The 20,556-nt window shown below is 34.0% G+C and overlaps 2 protein-coding genes across 4 annotated transcripts; one reads left to right on the top strand and one right to left on the bottom strand.

The window, feature by feature from the left end:
* Positions 1-5,484: 5,484 nt before the first annotated feature.
* On the bottom strand, positions 5,485-16,228 carry LOC148940394 (uncharacterized). 3 transcript variants are annotated; one of them, XM_089104839.1, is made up of 3 exons: positions 16,129-16,228; positions 14,946-15,243; positions 5,485-5,687 (listed from the first exon to the last, which is right to left on the bottom strand). In XM_089104839.1, the coding sequence occupies exons 2-3, from the start codon at positions 15,179-15,181 to the stop codon at positions 5,579-5,581; spliced, it is 345 nt and encodes a 114-aa protein (XP_088960965.1). In that variant the 5' UTR covers positions 15,182-15,243; positions 16,129-16,228; the 3' UTR covers positions 5,485-5,578. The 3 variants fall into 3 exon arrangements, with proteins under 3 accessions (XP_088960965.1, XP_088960964.1, XP_088960966.1); XM_089104838.1 differs by lacking the exon at positions 16,129-16,228 and having other exon boundaries at positions 14,946-15,370; XM_089104840.1 differs by lacking the exons at positions 14,946-15,243; positions 16,129-16,228 and adding an exon at positions 11,860-12,314.
* LOC148940393 (uncharacterized) lies at positions 12,980-20,060 on the top strand. Its single transcript, XM_089104837.1, has 3 exons — positions 12,980-13,153; positions 18,373-18,579; positions 19,718-20,060. Exons 1-3 carry the CDS (start codon positions 13,006-13,008, stop codon positions 19,996-19,998), a joined length of 636 nt encoding a protein of 211 aa, XP_088960963.1. The 5' UTR covers positions 12,980-13,005; the 3' UTR covers positions 19,999-20,060.
* The last annotated feature ends 496 nt before the right edge of the window (positions 20,061-20,556 follow it).

Below are 20,556 nucleotides of genomic sequence, written 5' to 3'. Positions count from 1 at the left end.
TGCGAAAGCGGGGGTTTGGGGGGCGGCAGCCCCCAAACTGTACCTTCTAATCCCTGTACGTTTTAAGGTTCGAACTTGTGACTCAGCCTCTTTAACTCTTTAGAAAACGTATAGTTTTTTTCAAATAATTTCTGCACGTTTTTGTACAGTTTATTACTTATTATTGCTTGACTAAGTGTTAGATTATTGTGTATTATTCTTTTCTTTCTCGACAGGGTGTTTTAAGGGTCGACCTTGTAACTCAGTCTCTTTAACTCTTTAGAAAATGTAATTTTGTTCAAATAATTTAAAAAAGAAACTCAGTTTCTTTTTTAAATTTTAATTTCAGTATATAAAGAATTTCATCTGACAGGGACTCGAACCCGGGTCTTCCGCCTGACAGTCAGTAGTATCGAACACTGCACCAAAGACACACAATTGTAAGTGTATTTTTAGTATGTGGAATCTATTTTTGACACAAGCAAATACCCACAAAACTTGATATTTGGTTTTTGGAAAACAGGGAAGGAAATATCAGATTGAGCTGAAATTTCGAGGATAAGCTCCCAGACCCCAGGAAAGCTTATCCTCTAAATTTCAGCCCGATCAAACAACGTTAAAGGGGGGCTGTGGTGGGAAAATTTAACATGGGCTCTTACAGGAAAACGAGGTTTTTCGTAAATGTAAATTCGGGGGATAATTTTTTCGGTCTGAAAATATCAAAAGGCCCTAACAGGTCGACTTCTGCTTTGAATGAGTCCTCATTCACCCGGATGAATTGCCAACTATGGCCTCTAGGCGTGGCTAACAAGAAAAAAATGAACTTTAAGTGGCTATATTTGTTTTTTGGAAAACAAGAAAGGAGTGATCGGATTGAGATGAAATTTCGAGGATAAGCTTCCGGGCCCTAGGAAAACTTAACCTCTAAATTTCAGCCCAATCGGACAACGTTAAAGGGGGGCTGTGGTCGGAGGGTCGAAACTTCCGGCCCACTTTTACCCATGAAGATAAAGTCGGAGGGGGGGGTGAAATTTTGCACGTTTATTAGTTTGAGCTTGGGCTACAAAATGCGATCACCGCTGTCTCTGCGACCGCTAGGACCGGAAATCGCTTAACGGTGTGGTGGGTCGCCTCTTTATAGAGGCACAAGTGTGCCTCCTTGACCTTGAAGGAGCCATTATAATTTATTGGAGGGTCTCTAAGTTGTCCATTCGTAATCAGTCCCATTCTCCCTTGACGACCTAAGTAGACTTTAAAACTCATTATTGTCGAATAGCTCAATGACCTTTAACATATTTTTGCTTTTCAGGTTTTGGGGCTTTTCATATCAAATGGTGGCTTATCCCTAACTGAAGTCAAAACGTTCGACTATACACGTAGCTCATTTAAATCCCAAATTATATGTTGGGAAAGAAGACTTAGAGGCTGATAAAAATTTACTTTACAAGAATTTATATAAATCACTTTAGGATAGGCTTAGTAAGAATTAAAAGCTTCTATTGCAATCAAAAGTGAAACATTCCCCAGTAGAATTTAAAATTTTTAAATGCTGACTAATAAATAATACTAAGTAAATAAATTGAAAAAGTTCCTAAAATGGATGAAAAAGTTAATTTGTTATTTAGTTTACCATATTCAACTTATACTACCATCAGATACATGTCACATAAGGTGAAGATTTTAGAAATTTCGGAAAATATATGTTTCTGTCACAGAAATATACGGATTGTTATTGCTTAAATTCACTTGAAAAATACATTCCATCAACGACAACAACATTTACTTTTTAACTAACACAGGTATCAGTTAGTATCTAACTATGATCAATATTCCTTGAAGATTAGGTGAATGATTAATCACATCTATTTTTTTTCTTTTCTTTTTTATAAAAATTGGTTCACGAGATACAAATTGAAAACTTCAAGCGAAAGACAGCTTTTGTTGCGCTTTATTACGACCAAACTTGTTGCAAAAGTAAGCCGAAGGCAAAAAAAGACCCATGGCCACTCCAAAGCTCCTCCCAACCTTTTCATCCCGCTTGTTCTTTAAGAAGTAGTCAGATTGCACCACATTGAAATCATATCAAGGGAGGAATTTATATTTGGACAAGATCTAAAGTGGGCGGCTGGCAAATCAGAAACCAATTCAACACAAGTTAATAATAACAAAAACATCTTTTTTAACTAATTTCAGATTTTCGGTGGGTGAAAGTAGGTGGCGTTAGTTGTTCCTTCAGGCAAGCTTGATTTTTCGATTGTCTTTCCCTTGTGCTATTTCATTTCTCTGTTTTACCCTTCGTTCCCACATGCTGCGGATTGCGGAAAAATGAAATGCGATATCCGCATTCTCTTTGCGGAAAAATCCCAGATAATTTTCCGGAAAAACGTATTTTGAATGCGGAAAAATCGCATGCGGAATAAGTTCAAGCTAGAACAAGTCATTATTTTATATTCTTCTTAGAATGATTCTATCTCCAACTGCAGCTGCTGCTGCCCTTGTTTTGCTTCGCAGGTAACATATTTCACTATTATGATTAATTTTCTCCCAAGAACTGTCTATGCCCATAAGACAACAGTCTATCTTGCATATAGGCCTTTTGAAATCCAGGTGTCTAGGTCCTTCCCCTCCCTTTTTAGAAATTGTTTTGTGAATAACATAGACCGTAGTGCTTAGACGAAACCAAAAACGGAAAGACTAAGTCTTCCTTATATGGATGACAGTGCATCCCCAACTAGTAATTCTTTTTATTTTATAGTAATTATTTTTTAATGTATAGCAACAAATAATGCAGTTATGGTTTATTATGCAAAATTACCGAATGGTTTTCAACCATTATTGCATATAGAATTATATTATAAAAAAAAAAGTTTTTTCAACTGAAAGTGAGGAGCAACATTAAATCTTAAAACGGGATTCTTCTTAGAATGATTCTATCTCCAACTAATGCTGCCCTTGTTTTGCTTCGTAGAAGGAGAAGGGTAACATATTTCACTATTATGGTTAATTTTCTCCCAAGAACTGTCTATGCCCATAAGACAACAGTCTATCTTGCATATAGACCTTTTGAAATCCAGGTCTCTGGGTCTTTCCCCTCCCTTTTTAGAAATTTTTTTGTGGATGACATAGACCGTAGTGCTCAGACGAATCCAAAAACGGAAAGACTAAGTTTTCCTTATATGGATGACAGTGCATCCCCAAGTAGTAATTCTTTTTAATTTATAGTAATTATTTTTGTATGTATAGCAACAAATATTGCAGTTATGGTTTATTATGCAAAATTACCAAATGGTTTTCAACCATTATTGTATATAGAATTACATTTAAAAAAAAACAAGTTTTTCCAACTGATAGTAAGGAGCAACATAAAATTTGAAAACGAACAGAAATTACTACGCATATGAGGCGGGTCGCTGATTAAAAAGAAAAACATAGAAAGACTAATTTTTCTGTGTATGGATCACAGTGCATCCACAACTAGCAATTGTCTTTGTTTTTACGATTTCTTCTTTCATATATGACAACAAATATTACAGTGAAATGGTAAAAGTATATATACAAAATCATTAAACAAAACAAACCAAAAAAGTGTATTTAAAATTAAATATAAAATTAATTTTTTTTAACTGAAAGTAAGAAGCAACATCAAATCTTAAAACGAAAAGGATTATTGAGGAGGGCAACCCCCTTCTATTCAGGAGCGGGTTCCAGCCGTCTCATATGCTTCGATTTTTATGCTAAAGTTTGACTTTTTGTTCCAATCACTTAAAAATGACTCCTGAAATACTTCGCTCCTTCCTTACAATTCGTTACCATGAATTGTTTGATAAAATAACTAATCATCAAAAAGCTGCGACAGAATAGTCCCCTTCACAGTAGATACAGTAACTGCAATTTTAGACGAGAAAAAAACAAAATAAAAAAAATTTATATCAGGCGATTATTTCTGATTAAAATGATGTAATGGGCAGCATCTGCGCCCCAATGACCATTAAACGTTTGTACTATTTATTTTCAAAGATTTAATTCAACCCCCCCCCTTTATTTTAGCTAAGAGAGTCAAAGCCAGAACGTCAATGGTGGGTGAGACCTGTCCTTCAGAAAAGAGAGAATTCTGGGGGCATATATTATTCTTATTGAGAATCTAAGACAACTGGATTCTCAGTGGTATTTTGATTATATGCGAATGATGCCAAATCAGTTTCAATATATATTCCAGCTTGTTAAAGATAAAATATAAAAAAAGGACACAAGATGGAGAAGAATTATTGGTGGAGAGGAAAGATTGGCTCTTACACTTAGGTATTTAACAACTGGAGATAGCAAACGTTCGTTATCTTTTCAGTATTTTATTGGTAGGTCCACTGTAACTAAAATAATAGCTGAAACTGTTAAAGCTATATGGGAAACCTTGCAACCCATTGTGATGAAGGCTCCTACTATTGAAGACTTTGAAAAAATTTCAAGAGCTTTTGAAGAAAGGTGGAACTTTCCGAACTGTATGGGTTCCATAGATGGAAAACATATAAGAATTAAATGTCCAACAAACTCAGGCTCAGTGTTCTATAACTATAAAAGTTTCTTCAGCATTGTTCTTTTAGCTGTTGCTGATGCAACATACAAGTTCATAGTTGTGGATATCGGTGCAGAAGGAAGTGCTAGTAATTCTGGGGTGTTTTCAAACAGTTCGTTTGGAAAAAGCATTGTAGAAAGTACAATAGAACTACCCCCACAAAAAGTCATTGGAACCCATAGTTTACCACCTGTATTTGTTGGGGATCAGGCTTTTTCATTAAGAAATAATTTAATGAGACCTTTCCCAGGAAATGAACACGATTTATCACGCTCTAAGAGAATTTTTAATTACAGATTATCAAGGGCTAGAATGAGCATTGAAAATGCTTTGGGAGTGTTAGCTGCTCACTGGAGGATGTTTTACAGGCCAATAGATAGTAAATTAGAGACGGCTAAGAATGTAACCATGGCATGTGTATGCCTTCATAGCTATCTAGTAGCCGAGAGCTCCGATTACTGTAATCCAAGCCTTACTGACACAATTCGAGGAAACGGCGAAATTATATCTCGTCAGTGGAAAGTATCAGAGCCTTCAATCTAGAGCACCCATTTGAACCAGCAAGGGTCCAGTCATCACGCTCTCTTGGTCAATGAGACTCGAATAAAATTTCAAGAATATTTCAATTCTCATGATGGACAGCTGTCTTGGCAAAGTGACCAACTATTTGGAAGTTCAAGATAAGCAAAGCTCAAGAGAAATAACAGTACTTATAACCATATTTTCATAATTTTGTTAAAAATTAAACAGACATTTACTGTCCTTGGTCTTCTCTGGGAATAGTTTTCCCAGTGAATGTTCTACTGACTCTCCCTTTCGTCAAACAAGAAAAGAAAATTTAAAACTTGTCTCTTTATTAAATCATAGTAAAAAAAAAAAATCAGGTCTGCACCTCATCCGTGGTTGCCAAGTCAAATGGCACCTGCTGAATTTTTAATTTTGCCAGGGAGTTTTTTTTCTGTCGAGGTGCTTCAATTCATTACAGACATACGCTCCAAACGCATAATCCGGATTTTGGGCGTCCTTTGTTTATTCCAACAGTATTTTTTCTAATGGATCCTCTAAAACCTCCATTTTTTTCTTCTTATAACTTGGTCTCTTTGGTTCCATATTTGCTGATGCTGAAGAACTTGAACCACTGTAACAAAAGATTGCTTGAATTAATTATACTGAGGTAATTTGTACAGGTCAATGAAAAAAAAAACAATCATGATTATCATCATTAAACAATCTCAAGACTAGAACATAATTTGAAGTTATCTGAAAGGTTTGGGTAGATTAAATGTTTTAAATTGTTGAACTTAAACAAATTAAAATTATTAAGACTTTAAGAGTGAAATATCACTATATATATATATATATATATATATATATATATATATATATATATATATATATATATATATATATATATATATATATATATATATATATATATATATATATATATATATATATATAGGGGAGACTGGGGCACCTCCGTGCACTTTTTAATCAAAGTTACCTGCTTCGGCTTGTGCGCGCTATCGGGACTTCTTATTTGGCACCAGCATAGCTTAGCCACTTGGACAGAGCCTGGACAGAGTTAAAGCGAAAATATGCAAGCGCTGCTAAGTAGTTGACGTTTTCCCTGGGTCCACAAAATGTCCGAAACTGCCCCTATATAGGGGCAGCTTTGCACAGGTGTGGGGGTAGCTCCGGACATGCTTTCAGATACTGTATTCTTCAGATATAGGATACAAAAGTAAATAGAAAAGAAAAAAGGTTCATAGTTATCAAACTTAAATCACTCAGCGGATATGATCCAACCAAAGACCTGCAAAAACATAAGTAGCTTGGACCCGAGCAGTTCCACCGTGTCGAGTCACCTCCAGCTTCTTCACGACATCTTCAAACGACACCGATGCCTTGTCTTCAATATCAGGAAAGTGAAATCGATCAGAGTCTTTCTTTCTCCGTAGAAAAGAAACCTGAAACTCCCTGTTCATAATATCAGTCTCCAAAATCTTTGCTGCATAAAGAACAAAATCTTTCTTAAGCTGAAACCTCACTAGCACAAATTCGTCAACCTTGATCTCTTCTGGAATGAATGAAACTTCACTTTCAGTTTCAGGTATTTCACAGTCTGACCCTGCATGGAGGCTTTCATCTGAAGAGTCATGGAAAGAGATTTCCGAAGGGAGGAAGGTTCTCTTATCGTTGACAACTCTTGCTCCTTGCTCTTTGCCAGTTTTACTCTTTTCCTACCAGTCTTCTTTGCTGACTTTGCTTGTGCTCTTTTCTCCAGATCTTCTTTCTCTGGCGTATCCGTTAAAATTCTCGTTTTGCCAACTCGAGCCCTATTCACAGTTAGCTTTCTTGGTTTAGCCTTCGGGAATGGAAAAATGTCTTCTGGATTGACATCATGTTTGGGCCCTGGTGGTTGCTCTAAGGCCGAGGAATTCAGGACAGGGTCAGCAACTTCTTCCAAAGTATTCCTAGACTCTACCCTATCAGTTACTTCTCAAGCGGTGTTTGGTCTGTCTGAGACATTAGCGGCGATGAAGTCTGCATCAGTGAACGCTGATCTTGAGAATGGCCATATTCCTGGTTTTGAAAAGCCCGATGTGATGTTGTTCGGAGTAAACGCTAGGGGATAAGCTTGACCAACTAGGTTTGCGGTGTGAGTTATTTGAAATCTTTCGTGTGGATGGTTTGTTTGCCACTCGCCGAACTTAGCCCTCAGATACGCCTTGAACGGGCCATAGACAGATATATCTAAGGGCTGCATTTTGTGGCTGCAGTGTGGCGGAAATGTGAGAAGCACTACTCCATTCTCTTTTGCATATAGAACTGCCTCCAAATAAATATGGCTTTCATGGTTATCGAGGATGAGCAACACCGGATTCTCCTTGTCGCATCGAGTGTGCTTGACGAAGTGCTTCATAACTTCTAAGAAGTTCGGTCCAGTCATCCAACCAGACTGGAAAGCTAACCCAAGGCTACCAGGTGGTGCTCCATGGAGCATGTGTTCTCTGAAGTGCACGCGTGGGAACACAAACGCTGGGGGGACGGTGTTCCCGATGGCATTAACGATGCAACACACTGTAACTAACTCCCCCCGCTCAGCAGCAACGGCCTTGCCCACTTGCTTTATACCAGATTTCGCTATGACTTTAGGGCTATCCATGACAGTTGTTACTCCGGTTTCGTCTAGGTTGTACACTCGTTCAGGTGTGAAGCGGTGCCGATTGTATAAAGCTTCAAGATTATTCATGAACGAGTTTACATTGAAGGGATTGAATCCTGAAGCCCTGGCCAGGCTGGTGTTCTCAGGTTTCCGAAGACTCAGCTCTGGATGACGCTTCATAAATCCATATGACCAGTCATATGTGGCGGCACGCTTTTCATCCCAGTTCTTGGGATAAGAGACCCTCAGCTTCACTGCATATTGATATGCCAGCTTCTGAGTTTGTGCTAAAGTCAAACCATAGTGAAGTTCGCAGGAACGAAGAAGGTAAGTCTTAAGTTTTTCCTCTTGATCGTCAGTGAAAACCTGACGGGTGGAATACTTTCCTCGTTTCAAATTGGCTGATCTGGCTATTCCTTCATCCACACTAGTCTCGTTGGCTGATTTTGACTTCTTCAAGCGATCAAATAATGTTGAAGCAGCTATTCCATGGGTCTTGGCCGCTTTTCTGACCGAATCTCCATCTTGTATGGCTTTTAGCCCTTGTTTGATAGCTTCTTCGTTTGGCTCGGACTTAGTAGGGATATAATTTCGCACCATTTCTGGAAAGAAAAATGCTGCCTTCAGTAAAACTAAGTTATTAAGCACTTACTAGGTGATATAATAATAATAATTTATTTTTAACCCGCTTCATAACAATTTATTACACTTGTGGAGTAACAAAAGGAAAAAAAAAAAAAGACAAAAGAGAAAATGAAATAAAGTACACTACAATGAAATTAACCGAACAGACGGACCAAAGGATGATGAGGCGAAAAACGACAAAAAGCTGAATCCGACAGCCTTCCATGCAGCACGGCCAACTTTGCTGTTATATCAGGGACTTCAAACTTACGAGTTATCTTACCATTACTATGCCAGGGGGGGAGATAAAGTAAAAATTTACAATATCTGAAGTAAAAAGACCGGATCTGCTTAACATCTTTTTTCTTAAGAAGGGGATAAAGACCAGAAAGATAAAGGACAGAATGATCACAGAATGTAGAATATAGCCTACCCAATGCACGTCTATTATACTTCCCTCGATTGGCAACAATCTTAGAATATCCCATTTGAATTTTCTTTTGAACATCACGAACAGTGCACTGCCGTAAGCTAGAAATTGAATTAGTAACAGTAATACCCAACCACCGAAAGGCGGAAACAGAGTGTATAGAAAAACCGCGACAAACTAAGGGAACATTAGAGGAAGTCGGACCATTAAAAACTAGAAATTCACATTTCTCAACATTAAGAGAAAGACCAATTTTAGAAAATAAACGTGAAACTTTTGAGACCATAAAAGAGAGACCTTGCTTAGTTTTACATAAAAGTAGAAGATCATCCGCATAAGCAAGATAAGAAACATCTGAAAGTCCAATGAAATATTTTGATCTAATTTCATCTAATATACCAGAAATACACATTTTGAATATACTAGGTGATAAAACCCCTCCCTGTTTCACACCCCGACGTACACGGACAAACGGAGGTCCAGATTTATTAATTCGGAGGACAGAATTCTCATACCAAAAACGAAGAAGAAAAATAACTGAAAGATTTACACCATTATTAAAAAAGGAAAAAAAAGCTTGACTATGGACTACACTGTCAAAAGCTTTAGAAAGGTCCAAAGTACACATATAAAGTGGCGACCCCTCAGCCAGGCTATTCTTAAGGGCGGAAGAAAGAACACGGTGTGCATGTTGACAACCAATACCAGATTGAAACCCAAATTGATTCGATCCGAAATTTATATTTTCATTTAAATGAGGAAGTAAAATATATTCGAGGATTTTACTCAAGTTACACGCAGTGGTTATAGGGCGATAAGATGAACATATATATATATATATATATATATATATATATATATATATATATATATATATATATATATATATATATATATATATATATATATATATATATATATATATATATATATATTTTTTTTTTTTTTTTTTTTTTTTTTTTTTTATATATATATATATATATATATATATATATATATATATATATATATATATATATATATATATATATATATATATATATATATATATATATATATATATATATATATATATATATATATATATATATATATATATATATATATATATATATATATATATATATATATATATATATATATATATATATATATATATATATATATATATATATATATATATATATATATATATATATATATATATATATATATATATATATATATATATATATATTAAACTGTCTTGTATTTAAATGTGGTTATTCTGTTAATTATAATTCATTAAACATAATTCTGTTGTGTGTAATTTCTGCCGTAATTAGATGGCAGCGAGAGAAGAAATGTGAATCAGAAAAAATTTGGAACATTCATAAGAGGGGGAGGGTTATTTAAGCAAGTAGCTTTTATTTTACTCTTTAGCGTCTATTCACACGGGGCTTTTGCACGCTTGCAGTCACAATTACAGCTATGTCTTGTAGCAAAATCTGTAGCTCTGTTTCCAAAATCAGTTGCCAATTACCTTTAACCTGTGACCTTTTGCCATTAGTATCCTGGTTTCTGTTTTGTTTTTTCTCTGTTGTTGGTTGTTCTGTTGTTGGCAACAGAACATTAATTCTAATTCTGTTTACTCTGTGGTTATTCTGTTAATTATAATTCATTAAACATAATTATGTTGTGTGTAATTTCTGTTGTTAGTTTCTGTTATAATTGAATAGCAGCAAGAGAAGAAATGTGAATCAGAAAAAATTAGAACATTCATAAGAGGGGGAGAAAATATCACTACATATATATATATATATTAAACTGTCTTGTATTTAAATGTGGTTATTCTGTTAATTATAATTCATTAAACATAATTCTGTTGTGTGTAATTTCTGCCGTAATTGGATGGCGGCGAGAGAAGAAATGTGAATCAGAAAAAAATTTGGAACATTCATAAGAGGGGGAGGGTTATTTAAGCAAGTAACTTTTATTTTACTCTTTAGCGTCTATTCACACGAGGCTTTTGCACGCTTGCAGTTGCAATTACATCTATGTCTTGTAACAAAATCTGTAGCTGTGTTTTCAAAATCAGTTACCAATTACCTTTAACCTGTGACCTTTTGCCATTAGTATCCTGGTTTCTGCTTTATTATTTTTCTGTTGTTGGTTGTTCTGTTGTTGGCAACGGAACATTAATTCTAATTCTGTTTACTCTGTGGTTATTCTGTTAATTATAATTCATTAAACATAATTCTGTTGTGTGTAATTTCTGTTGTTGGTTTCTGTTATAATTGAATAGCAGCAAGAGAAGAAATGTGAATCAGACAAAGTTAGAACATTCATAAGAAAGGGAGAGATATTTAAGCAAGTAGCTTTTATTTTACTCTTTAGCGTCTATCTACACGGGGCTTTTCCATGCTTGCAGTCACAATTACAGCTATGTCTTGTAGAAAACTCTGTAGCTATGTTTTAAAAATCAGTTGTCAATTACCTTTAACCTGTGACCTTTTGCCATTGGTATCCTGGTTTCTGTTTTATTTTTTGAGTTGCGTGTGGCTAGTCACCAGTAACCAGCATACTAAAAAGAGGCTTTAAATTTTCAAAGCAGCTACAATGATTGACTGATGGCTAGTGACTGGCAAAAAGATTGTCAGTTGCATATAAAACAAAACTTTGTTTATTACCTGTGGACAGCATTTCTAAGAATGGTAACTGGCAAAAAGCAAAGCAAAAAAAAAACTAAAAAATCAATGAGTCATAGGTCTGGTGACAACACTACCAGTTTAAAATGCAACTAATAAGTCACAAAAACTATTATTGTGTTTGGCAGCTAAACTAAAGTTAACTGTTCGCTCTATCCATAATAAATTATGTTGTTTGGCAACCTTGACTTTGCAGTATTTGTGCATGAGTTGGTTACAATTAGATAAAAAAAACAGTTGTATTGAAATTTAGGTAGGTTTTCAATTATATCATGATAGAGGATAAAGTTACTGTAGTTGTTTGAGAATTTTCTGTTAACTGTTGTCTTTGAGAAACACTCAGAATTTAATTGTCATTTGAGCTGCCTAACTCAACCTAAAGATAAGAAACTATGCTAACATAATTTCCACTGTATCCTCAACAACAGAAGAGATACCACCCACGTCCTCCCCAGGATAGATGACATCAAATCTCCTTTCTGGACTCTCTGTGCCCAAGGAGATTATGACATTCTCAAAACTTTCAACATTCGAATGGTGATCTGATACGCCATGAAGTGGAGCTAAAAAAGACAGCTGATCAAGCCACTTCCATGGTTTTTTTTTTCTTGAAGCCATCCCCACTCTTCCCATCCATTTGCCGTTTTTCCTTATAGAATTGATCCTTTAAGTTTCGCCATTTTATTTGACAATCTTTGACTGCAAAAGAAAATACAATAAGGAATATTATAAGTCAAAGACATACCTTTATAAATATAATGCTACTTTACTTAAGACTGAGTTTGACCTTGAACTTTAACTAACTATAGTTGAATAAGTGTAAACTTAAAATATTTTACCTTCAGCAGTAACTGCTATTCTGAGACTTTTAACTGTGAACTGTAATAAAACTTCAGGTCAGGTTTTGTAACTTCTACAGAAAGGTTGAATTAGTGCTTACTTGGATTAGGAGAATGCTAGAGACTTTTCAAAAAAATTGTCATTGTGGTAAATATTGAAAGCAAGTTCCAAACACCATTAAGGGATAATTTTGCACTACAAAATTAGTATGGCTCTCTATTAGAATGAACCACTCTATAGTGGGGGTGAATGAGTAATGTCAACTATTTAATCACTAAAAGATAAGCTTTTATAAAAGCAGAAAGTTTTGGTGTTGAGACAGGTTGGAGTCTCAAAATGAACCATAGCTGGAAGAATGACTTAACTGAAGTGAATAAATTTATGTATTAAAAAACTCTTAAGCTACACAACATAGACAGAAAAAAAATAAACAAAAGAGAACACAGACTCAATGAATTCAACCTTCAAAGGAAAAAAAATATGTAATATTTAGCCACTGAATATGAATTTTAACTGTGAAATCTAATAATGCCGGTTTCACATTAGATAAAGTGGTCTTTCACACTTGCTGACTTAAGGTCTGTAACCTCCATAAGTTCTGTAGCGTAACCTACTTAAGCTCTGTAACGTAAGCTAATTACAAAGTTGAAAAAATGTCAACTTAACATCCGTAACGTAACGTAATTGACTTTGAAGAAAAGTGATAATGGATGAGTTAGATTATATGATTATTGACTTTGTTAAGGCAAGGCCTTTTTTATTCAACCCAAAGGACAAAAACAAAACCATGAAGACAAATGCTTGGGAGTCATTTTCCAAGTATTCAAGGAAAGAAAAAGGCAGAGTGGATTTAGGTAAGCATGGCAGGTTAAAGTATGCCTTGGCCAGCAATTTTCTTCCCATTTGTGTGATTAATCTAAATTAAATATTATTAAAGGTAACCAAGACAATGTATTATGTATAGACTAGTCTAAAAAATAGGATGCAACATTGCCTTTTAGGCACACTTTCTTTGTTATTATTTCAGACAGTAGAAAGTGACTGAATTTTCTATAGCCAAGTGATTAAAACCCCTTGGAAGTAGCTCAACTGCTAAATTTGAAGAATAGCAGCTCTCCAAAAGGAGCTATACTACAGATCAAATAATGGATAGAACCACAAATTTATTAGGCTATTATGGCTAGGCTATATAGCCTAGCCTAGTTGTATGCTTCAATCAGGGACAAGAGAGATGCTTTGGCAAGGTAACAACTATAAGGGTTATAAAGAGCATAAAACAAGGAATTAATGGTAAATATATACCAAATCATATTATTGAGTTAGGATTAAAGTGAATAGGCCTACACCATTCAATGCCGTTTTTAATGCTGATTATGAATATAATAATCATTTCTATCAGAAATGAATTTTAGCCCCCCCCCCTATATATGCCAATTCAGGGTATATATTTCTACATTAGGGGGTGGGGGTAAAGTTTAAACTTACCTCCCATTTACATCAGAAACAAAATTTGCCACCCCCCTCCCCCCTAGTGTAGAAATATATACCCTGAATTGGCATATATAGGGGGGGGCTGGAAATTCATTTCCAATAGAAAAGATTATTATATTTGTAATCAGCATAAAAAAGGTATCCAATGATGTATTCACTTTATTCCTAACTCAATAATATGATTTGGTATATATTTACCAAATCAACTGCTACTAATTCTATTTTATGTTAGTTTATCTTTAGCCTAGTGTTATATATGGGAGGTATATAGCCTATGGCTTTATATGGGACTGTGAGGGGGGGTTGTTGTAAAAAGGATTTTATCCATGAAATTAGCTTTCTCTTTTCTTTCTAGCATGTTTCTTTCTTTAGAGCTGCAATTTTACTACCCTAGTTAAATATTTGTTGAAATTTTCTTAAGTTCACCATAGAAAAATTGACTTGATAAACTTCCTTTACTTATCAAGGTTAAGTAGATAGGCTGTGCATAAGAAAAATGAAAACTTCAGACATTTAAGTTTGAGCTGATTACTGAAAGTTTCCTTCTGAAAGATTACTGAAAGATGATCCTGGTTTCTGTTTTATTTTTTTAGTTTCCTGTGGCTAGTCACCAGTAACCAGCATACTAAAAAGAGGCTTTAAATTTTCAAAGCAGCTACAATGATTGACTGATGGCTAGTGACTGGCAAAAAGATTGTCAGTTGCATATAAAACAAAACTTTGTTTATTACCTGTGGACAGCATTTCTAATAATGGTAACTGGCAACAGGCAAAGAAAAAAAAAAAAACAACTAAAAGATCAATGAGTCATAAGTCTGGTGACAACACTACCAGTTTAAAATGCAACTAATAAGTCACAAAAACTATTATTGTGTTTGGCAGCTAAACTAAAGTTAACTGTTCGCTCTATCCATAATAAATTATGTTGTTTGGCAACCTTGACTCTGCAGTATTTGTGCATGAGTTGGTTACAATTAGATAAAAAAAAACAGTTGTTTTGAAATGTAGGTAGGTTTTCAATTATATCATGATAGAGGATAAAGTTACTGTAGTTGTTTGAGAATTTTCTGTTAACTGTTGTCTTTGAGAAACACTCAGAATTTAACTGTCATTTGGGCTGCCTAACTCAACCTAAAGATAAGAAACTATGCTAACCTAATTTCCACTGTATCCTCAACAACAGAAGAGATACCACCCACGTCCTCCCCAGGATATATGACATCAAATGTCCTTTCTGGACTCTCTGTGCCCAAGGAGATTATGACATTCTCAAAACTTTCAACATTCGAATGGTGATCTGATACGCCATGAAGTGGAGCTAAAAAAGACAGCTGATCAAGCCACTTCCATGGTTTTTTTTTCTTGAAGCCATCCCCACTCTTCCCATCCATTTGCCATTTTTCCTTATAGAATTGATCCGTTAAGTTTCGCCATTTTATTTGACAATCTTTGACTGCAAAAGAAAATACAATAAGGAATATTATAAGTCAAAGACATACCTTTATAAATATAATGCTACTTTACTTAAGACTGAGTTTGACCTTGAACTTTAACTAACTATAGTTGAATAAGTGTAAACTTAAAATATTTTACCTTCAGCAGTAACTGCTATTCTGAGACTTTTAACTGTGAACTGTAATAAAACTTCAGTTCAGGTTTTGTAACTCCTACAGCAAGGTTGAATTAGTGCTTACTTGGATTAGGAGAATGCTAGAGACTTTTCAAAAAAATTTCATTGTGGTAAATATTGAAAGCAAGTTCCAAACACCATTAAGGGATAATTTTGCACTACAAAAATAGTATGGCTCTCTATTAGAATGAACCACTCTATAGTGGGGGTGAATGAGTAAGATCAACTATTTAGTCACTAAAAGATAAGCTTTTATAAAAGCAGAAAGTTTTGGTGTTGAGACAGGTTGGAGTCTCAAAATGAACCATAGCTGGAAGAATGACTTAACTGAAGTGAATGAATTTATGTATTAAAAAACTCTTAAGCTACACAACATGACAGAAAAAAAAAAAAAGAGAACACAGACTCAATGAATTCAACCTTCAAAGGAAAAAAAAATATGTAATATTTTGCCACTGAATATGAATTTTAGCTGTGAAATCGAATAATGCTTCAGTTCAGGTTTTGTAGCTTCTAGAGCAGGATTGAATTAGTGCATACTTGCATTAGGAGAATGCTGCAACTTTTCAAAAATTAATTCATTGTAGCAAATATTGAAAGCAAGTTCTTAACACCATTAAGTGATATATTATGTACTAGTATATGCTTGTTTAGCATAATGAAAAGGATAATGTAGATTAGCTACCACCAAAAAGAAAACTTATTTACTGTGTATTATCCAATCAATTGGGCTGCAAGATGAATAGATACTGTCCAGTAGGAGCAGGATATATTGTAGGCTTTATTCTGGTTCTATTGGCAGGGATTCAGCACACTACATAACAGGGATCGCTAGCCTAATCTGCACATTTAACAAAGAAGAAGCAAATAAACCAGAAAGTGCAACTATTGGGTAAAATTGTACTTAAGCTACTTTTGGCTATATTGGAAAGGGGTTAAGTTAGGAAAATGAAATTTTCAGAGATGGGTCTACAGGCTAAAATATGTCCTGGGACAGCAATTTGAATTACATATCTCCACCCCTTCTCTCTCTAGAGGGTCCTGAAATTTGCCTATATGAAAGGTCTAGCCTACCTATTGAAAATTTGACAAAGCAATATTTTACCTTAATTTTCAATTATCCGTTTGTTTTTCTCTGGCTTCAATTATCCACTTTGAAATTGCATTCTGAAAATGCAATTCCTGCTATTTGAGTAGAATTTTAAGCCACGTCAATGTTTTTTTCTCTAAATTTAGGAAATGTATTTGCATATCTTTAAAAACTTATAAATTTGGATTGGGCAAAGTTGTGAAGCTGAAAGCAATTTTGTTGTACTTCATTTATGGAAGATCTAATTTGCAAGGTTTCACTTTTATAACACAAAAATGTTTAAAGGTCATCAAAGGTCAAGACCCTCTAGAGGGGGAAGGAGTGGAGGTAGGTACTTCAAGATACTTTCCCAGAACATACTTTTGTAAATTTTACCAAATCATATTATTGACTTATGAATAAAGTGAATATACCACTTGATGTCTTTTTTTTATGCTTTTTCCAAACATAAAATTTTCTGAAATCAACAATCTGAGCTGTTAATAGATCAGACCCAAGTGAAAAGAAATAAAAAATTATAGTAGAATTAAAGGTTAAATTTAATAATTGAAAGCCATACCAATTACTTTATATCATTCAAAAGCTAAAACATTCATTTTGCATCATATTAACAACATCTTCAATTTGAAACAGATATTTCAATGAATTAAGAATTGTAAGATCTGCTAATGACATAAAATACAATAAACAATGATGTAAAAATGAAAACAAAATAAGCTAGATATATCTACCCCTGAAAGTGCCCTTGGGGTTTGTTTTTGGTGTAGGCACTTGTTTGTTATTCTAAGGAGAAACTTAAAACTATTTGTAAAATGTTAGCTTACTGTGTATTGATTCAGAGCATTCATTCTCCAATCATAGTGTTTTAAGATATTTAGTCCTTCAAGACAATTATTTTATTAATCCATGACTATGAATCAAAACTGACTTGTTGTGTATATTTGTACAGTTGTAGGTGAGGAGGACATTTGATATCAGTTAGACAACCATACTTGGCACTGTAGAAATATACGATCGAACTTCCTTGCATGGCTGTGATATCGCAAGGTGCTTTATCTCAACCTTCATATTAAATTGTATCTATGAAACAGTTATTCTTAAAGGGGTTATTTACAGCAATGTGTTGCCCTTGCTTGTTGGGCTACTTGTATCATTGTGGACTGAAGTAAACTTTATGGATCTTTTAAACAATATTGAAAAAAAAATACTTTAGAATATTAATTTGATGCTGTGTTGGGGTACAAGGGCACATGTGGTATTGAAGATGTGTTGTGTTTTTCTTAACAAGCTTTGGCCCTTAAAAGTGATACAAAATTTTCACAACCCTTTCCAAAGTTTTTATATGATGGAAAACATATGAAACATGACTGTTTCATATGAAAACAATCATGTTTTTTTTCTGTGTGGTGGAAAAATTCCATAGAAGGCTTAATGACTCTTTGCTAAGAAGATTTTTTTTGCGTTTAATACTACTAATTGTAACTAAGTGTAATTTCAGAATTAGCAAACATTATTACATAGGACTTATGTAAATCATTTGGGAAATTGATGTAATTTGATTTTGACACTTAAGTTGCAAAAGGCCTGGTAGCATAAATATTATATTGAATTTTAGGTTACAATAATAAGGCAAAATTCACCCCATATTTCAACTCATATAATTCTGAAAGTTTGTAATATCTAGAGTTACTTTTAGTTTAGCCTTGTAAATTAGATCTGCTGCTTAAATTTTGTCAAACATAAGTAAAAATTTCTAATTTTATAAATAAATAAACTGTCAAAGCAACAAAATTTATTCAAAACAGCTTTTTTTTCCAAGAGAATCTAGTCAAAGAAGTTTTTTCATTTATTTGTGTTTTTAGGTAACTGTGTATCTTCTTTACCTGTTGTGGGAGTCAATGAGATAGATGTAACTAACTTGGAGACAAATTATACAGAGGAAATTTGTGCAGTTGAATTCGTTGAAGAGGATCTGAGCAGAATTTTACATAGTGCCACTCCTTCTGCTGATGAATTAATTCTAACCCCTTCTGCTGATGAATTAATTCAAACTCCTGAGAATTCTGTTGGTGTGTTTTGTTTTCTATTTGATACTAATCATATTGAAATAAATATAAGAGGTATTCACATATGTAGATATAAATTATAGATTTATTACCAGGCCAACCTGTATGGAAATATAAGATATTACAACTAAACACATTTATAAAAGATTAATTATGCACAAATATATGTAACAAAATAGTTGCTAAAAATTCACACTCTTAGAAGAATTTAATCTCAGGCTTGTGTCTTTAAGAGTATAATATAAAATATATTTTTTTTGTTTAATATTATTTGTATTAAGCTGAACATGTTTCTAATTGCATTTGTGCATGTGTAATACCTGCAATGGTATATTTTTTTATTGTTTTTTAAAGTGCTTATAAAATGACAGAAGCTCTAAAAAAATTCTGATCTCCAAAGAATAAACTGAAGTTAATGTTCGATGTTTTCATCTAGTACAATTAGAATATTCCTGCTCCAATGAATATACTACTCTGAAAAGAGAATAAAATAGTAAAATTGAATGGGGTCAGAAAACATTACAAGAAATTATGTACAGAGGTTCCCTCTTCCTGAACTTTTTTAATATTTTTGTTAGAAGACTGGCAAGGACTGGAGAAAAATGTTTTCCCTCTTTCCTCTAACACCGAATTTTGAGTTTACCCTTCCTCCAAAAAAATCAATTTCTTTATGTTTCACCTCTATACCTGTAGCCTATGTGTGGCCAAATGGGTAAAGTAACCTATTCATGTACTTAATTTCTTACTTCTCAGGAAACTTTCTGATTGTAGGTAATTTCTGTAATCGGAAGTACTTCGTTTAACCTCCAGAGATTAAGAAAACATATATTCTCTTGCAGGGATCCCAAAATAAACTAATTCAGCTTTTTCAATATAATCTTGAGAAGATGTCACTCTTTGTAGATACTTGTCTAATTAGTTTTTGATTACTGGGTGGTGGATTAATACGTATAAATGACAATTCAATTCTACCATTGACAACAATATGATAATTTGAATTGATTAATTTGGAAAAAACATATGCTTTTTCAAAAAAGCCCTACTATGTCAGCATTTTCCAAGTATAATTTGAGATTTTGTACTCTTATTTAGATTTTGACCAGATTTTATTAAGATTGTTGAGATGTGTTGACTCTTTCAGAAAGTCCTCATATATCGAGTACCCCTGTGAATCTCCGAAAATCTCCAGCTATTTCAAAGAAGAGAAGGGACAATGAAGAGAGATTTGAGGCATCAACAACTCAAGAGTCTATTGCTACCTATTTAAAGGAGAAGCTTGCAAGGAAGAGCACAAGGCCAGATATATTTGATAAAGATGAACTGTTTTTATTGTCACTCCAGCCCCATTTTGCTAGAGTTCCAAAAGAAAAAAGAAGCAAGATGCCAGATTCAAATATTACAAACAATATTAGAATTTACTGATGAATAATGAAATTGATTTTTAGCTGTTTATGATTGTTTTGCATTGTTTTTTATTTTTCTGACTTTTTAATACAATCTATAGTTCATAACGGTTGCTTTAATCTTGAATGAATAACTCTTCCAGATGCAATGAAGGCAGCTTTGCTATTCCGTAATTTTTAATTCCTGTTTTTCAAAACTAAAAAAATGACTAGAAAAGGCTCTCTTAGCCATAAGACAAAGTCCCCTAAGGTCAACACTGGTTTGAACAGGCTTCTTTTATTTTCATAGTTGTGTCCTCAACTAGCACAAAAAAAAATATCAGTAGCATTGGCTCTAACTTGATACATACAGTTAAAGAAACTCTATTAAAAAAAATTAACAAACAAATTTCTGACAAACACTATGTACTTAATATTTAATCAAACACTATAAACCATCAGTGATTTAAAGGAGCCATGAAGTGCTTTCTCTTGTTGCCATGGGACTGAACCAGCATCAGAAGAAATATTCCATGAGTCTATTTCTCTGGTCCTGGTTATGTCTTGAAGAGTTGTTGCTTCCAACTCTTGTCATTGC

Source organism: Artemia sp. Qi Xiang Cuo, chromosome 19, assembly GCF_049724085.1.
Source record: "Artemia sp. Qi Xiang Cuo chromosome 19, ASM4972408v1, whole genome shotgun sequence".
In the NCBI taxonomy this organism is placed as follows: Eukaryota; Metazoa; Arthropoda; class Branchiopoda; order Anostraca; family Artemiidae; genus Artemia; species Artemia sp. Qi Xiang Cuo.
Note: the sequence above shows the minus strand (reverse complement) of the source record. Positions and strands in the feature narration are given on the sequence as shown.

What these genes read in the sequence shown, in the direction of transcription:
- LOC148940394 (XM_089104839.1), bottom strand. Translation starts at nt 15,181, where the DNA reads ATGGATGGGAAGAGTGGGGATGGCTTCAAGAAAAAAAAACCATGGAAG. An exon ending in GAGGATACAGTGGAAATTAG is followed by an intron (nt 5,688 to 14,945) that starts GTTAGCATAGTT and finishes CTTTTGTTACAG; the next exon opens with TGGTTCAAGTTCTTCAGCAT.
- LOC148940393 (XM_089104837.1), top strand. Translation starts at nt 13,006, where the DNA reads ATGGATGAGTTAGATTATATGATTATTGACTTTGTTAAGGCAAGGCCT. An exon ending in AAAAGGCAGAGTGGATTTAG is followed by an intron (nt 13,154 to 18,372) that starts GTAAGCATGGCA and finishes TTGTGTTTTTAG; the next exon opens with GTAACTGTGTATCTTCTTTA. An exon ending in AACTCCTGAGAATTCTGTTG is followed by an intron (nt 18,580 to 19,717) that starts GTGTGTTTTGTT and finishes TGACTCTTTCAG; the next exon opens with AAAGTCCTCATATATCGAGT.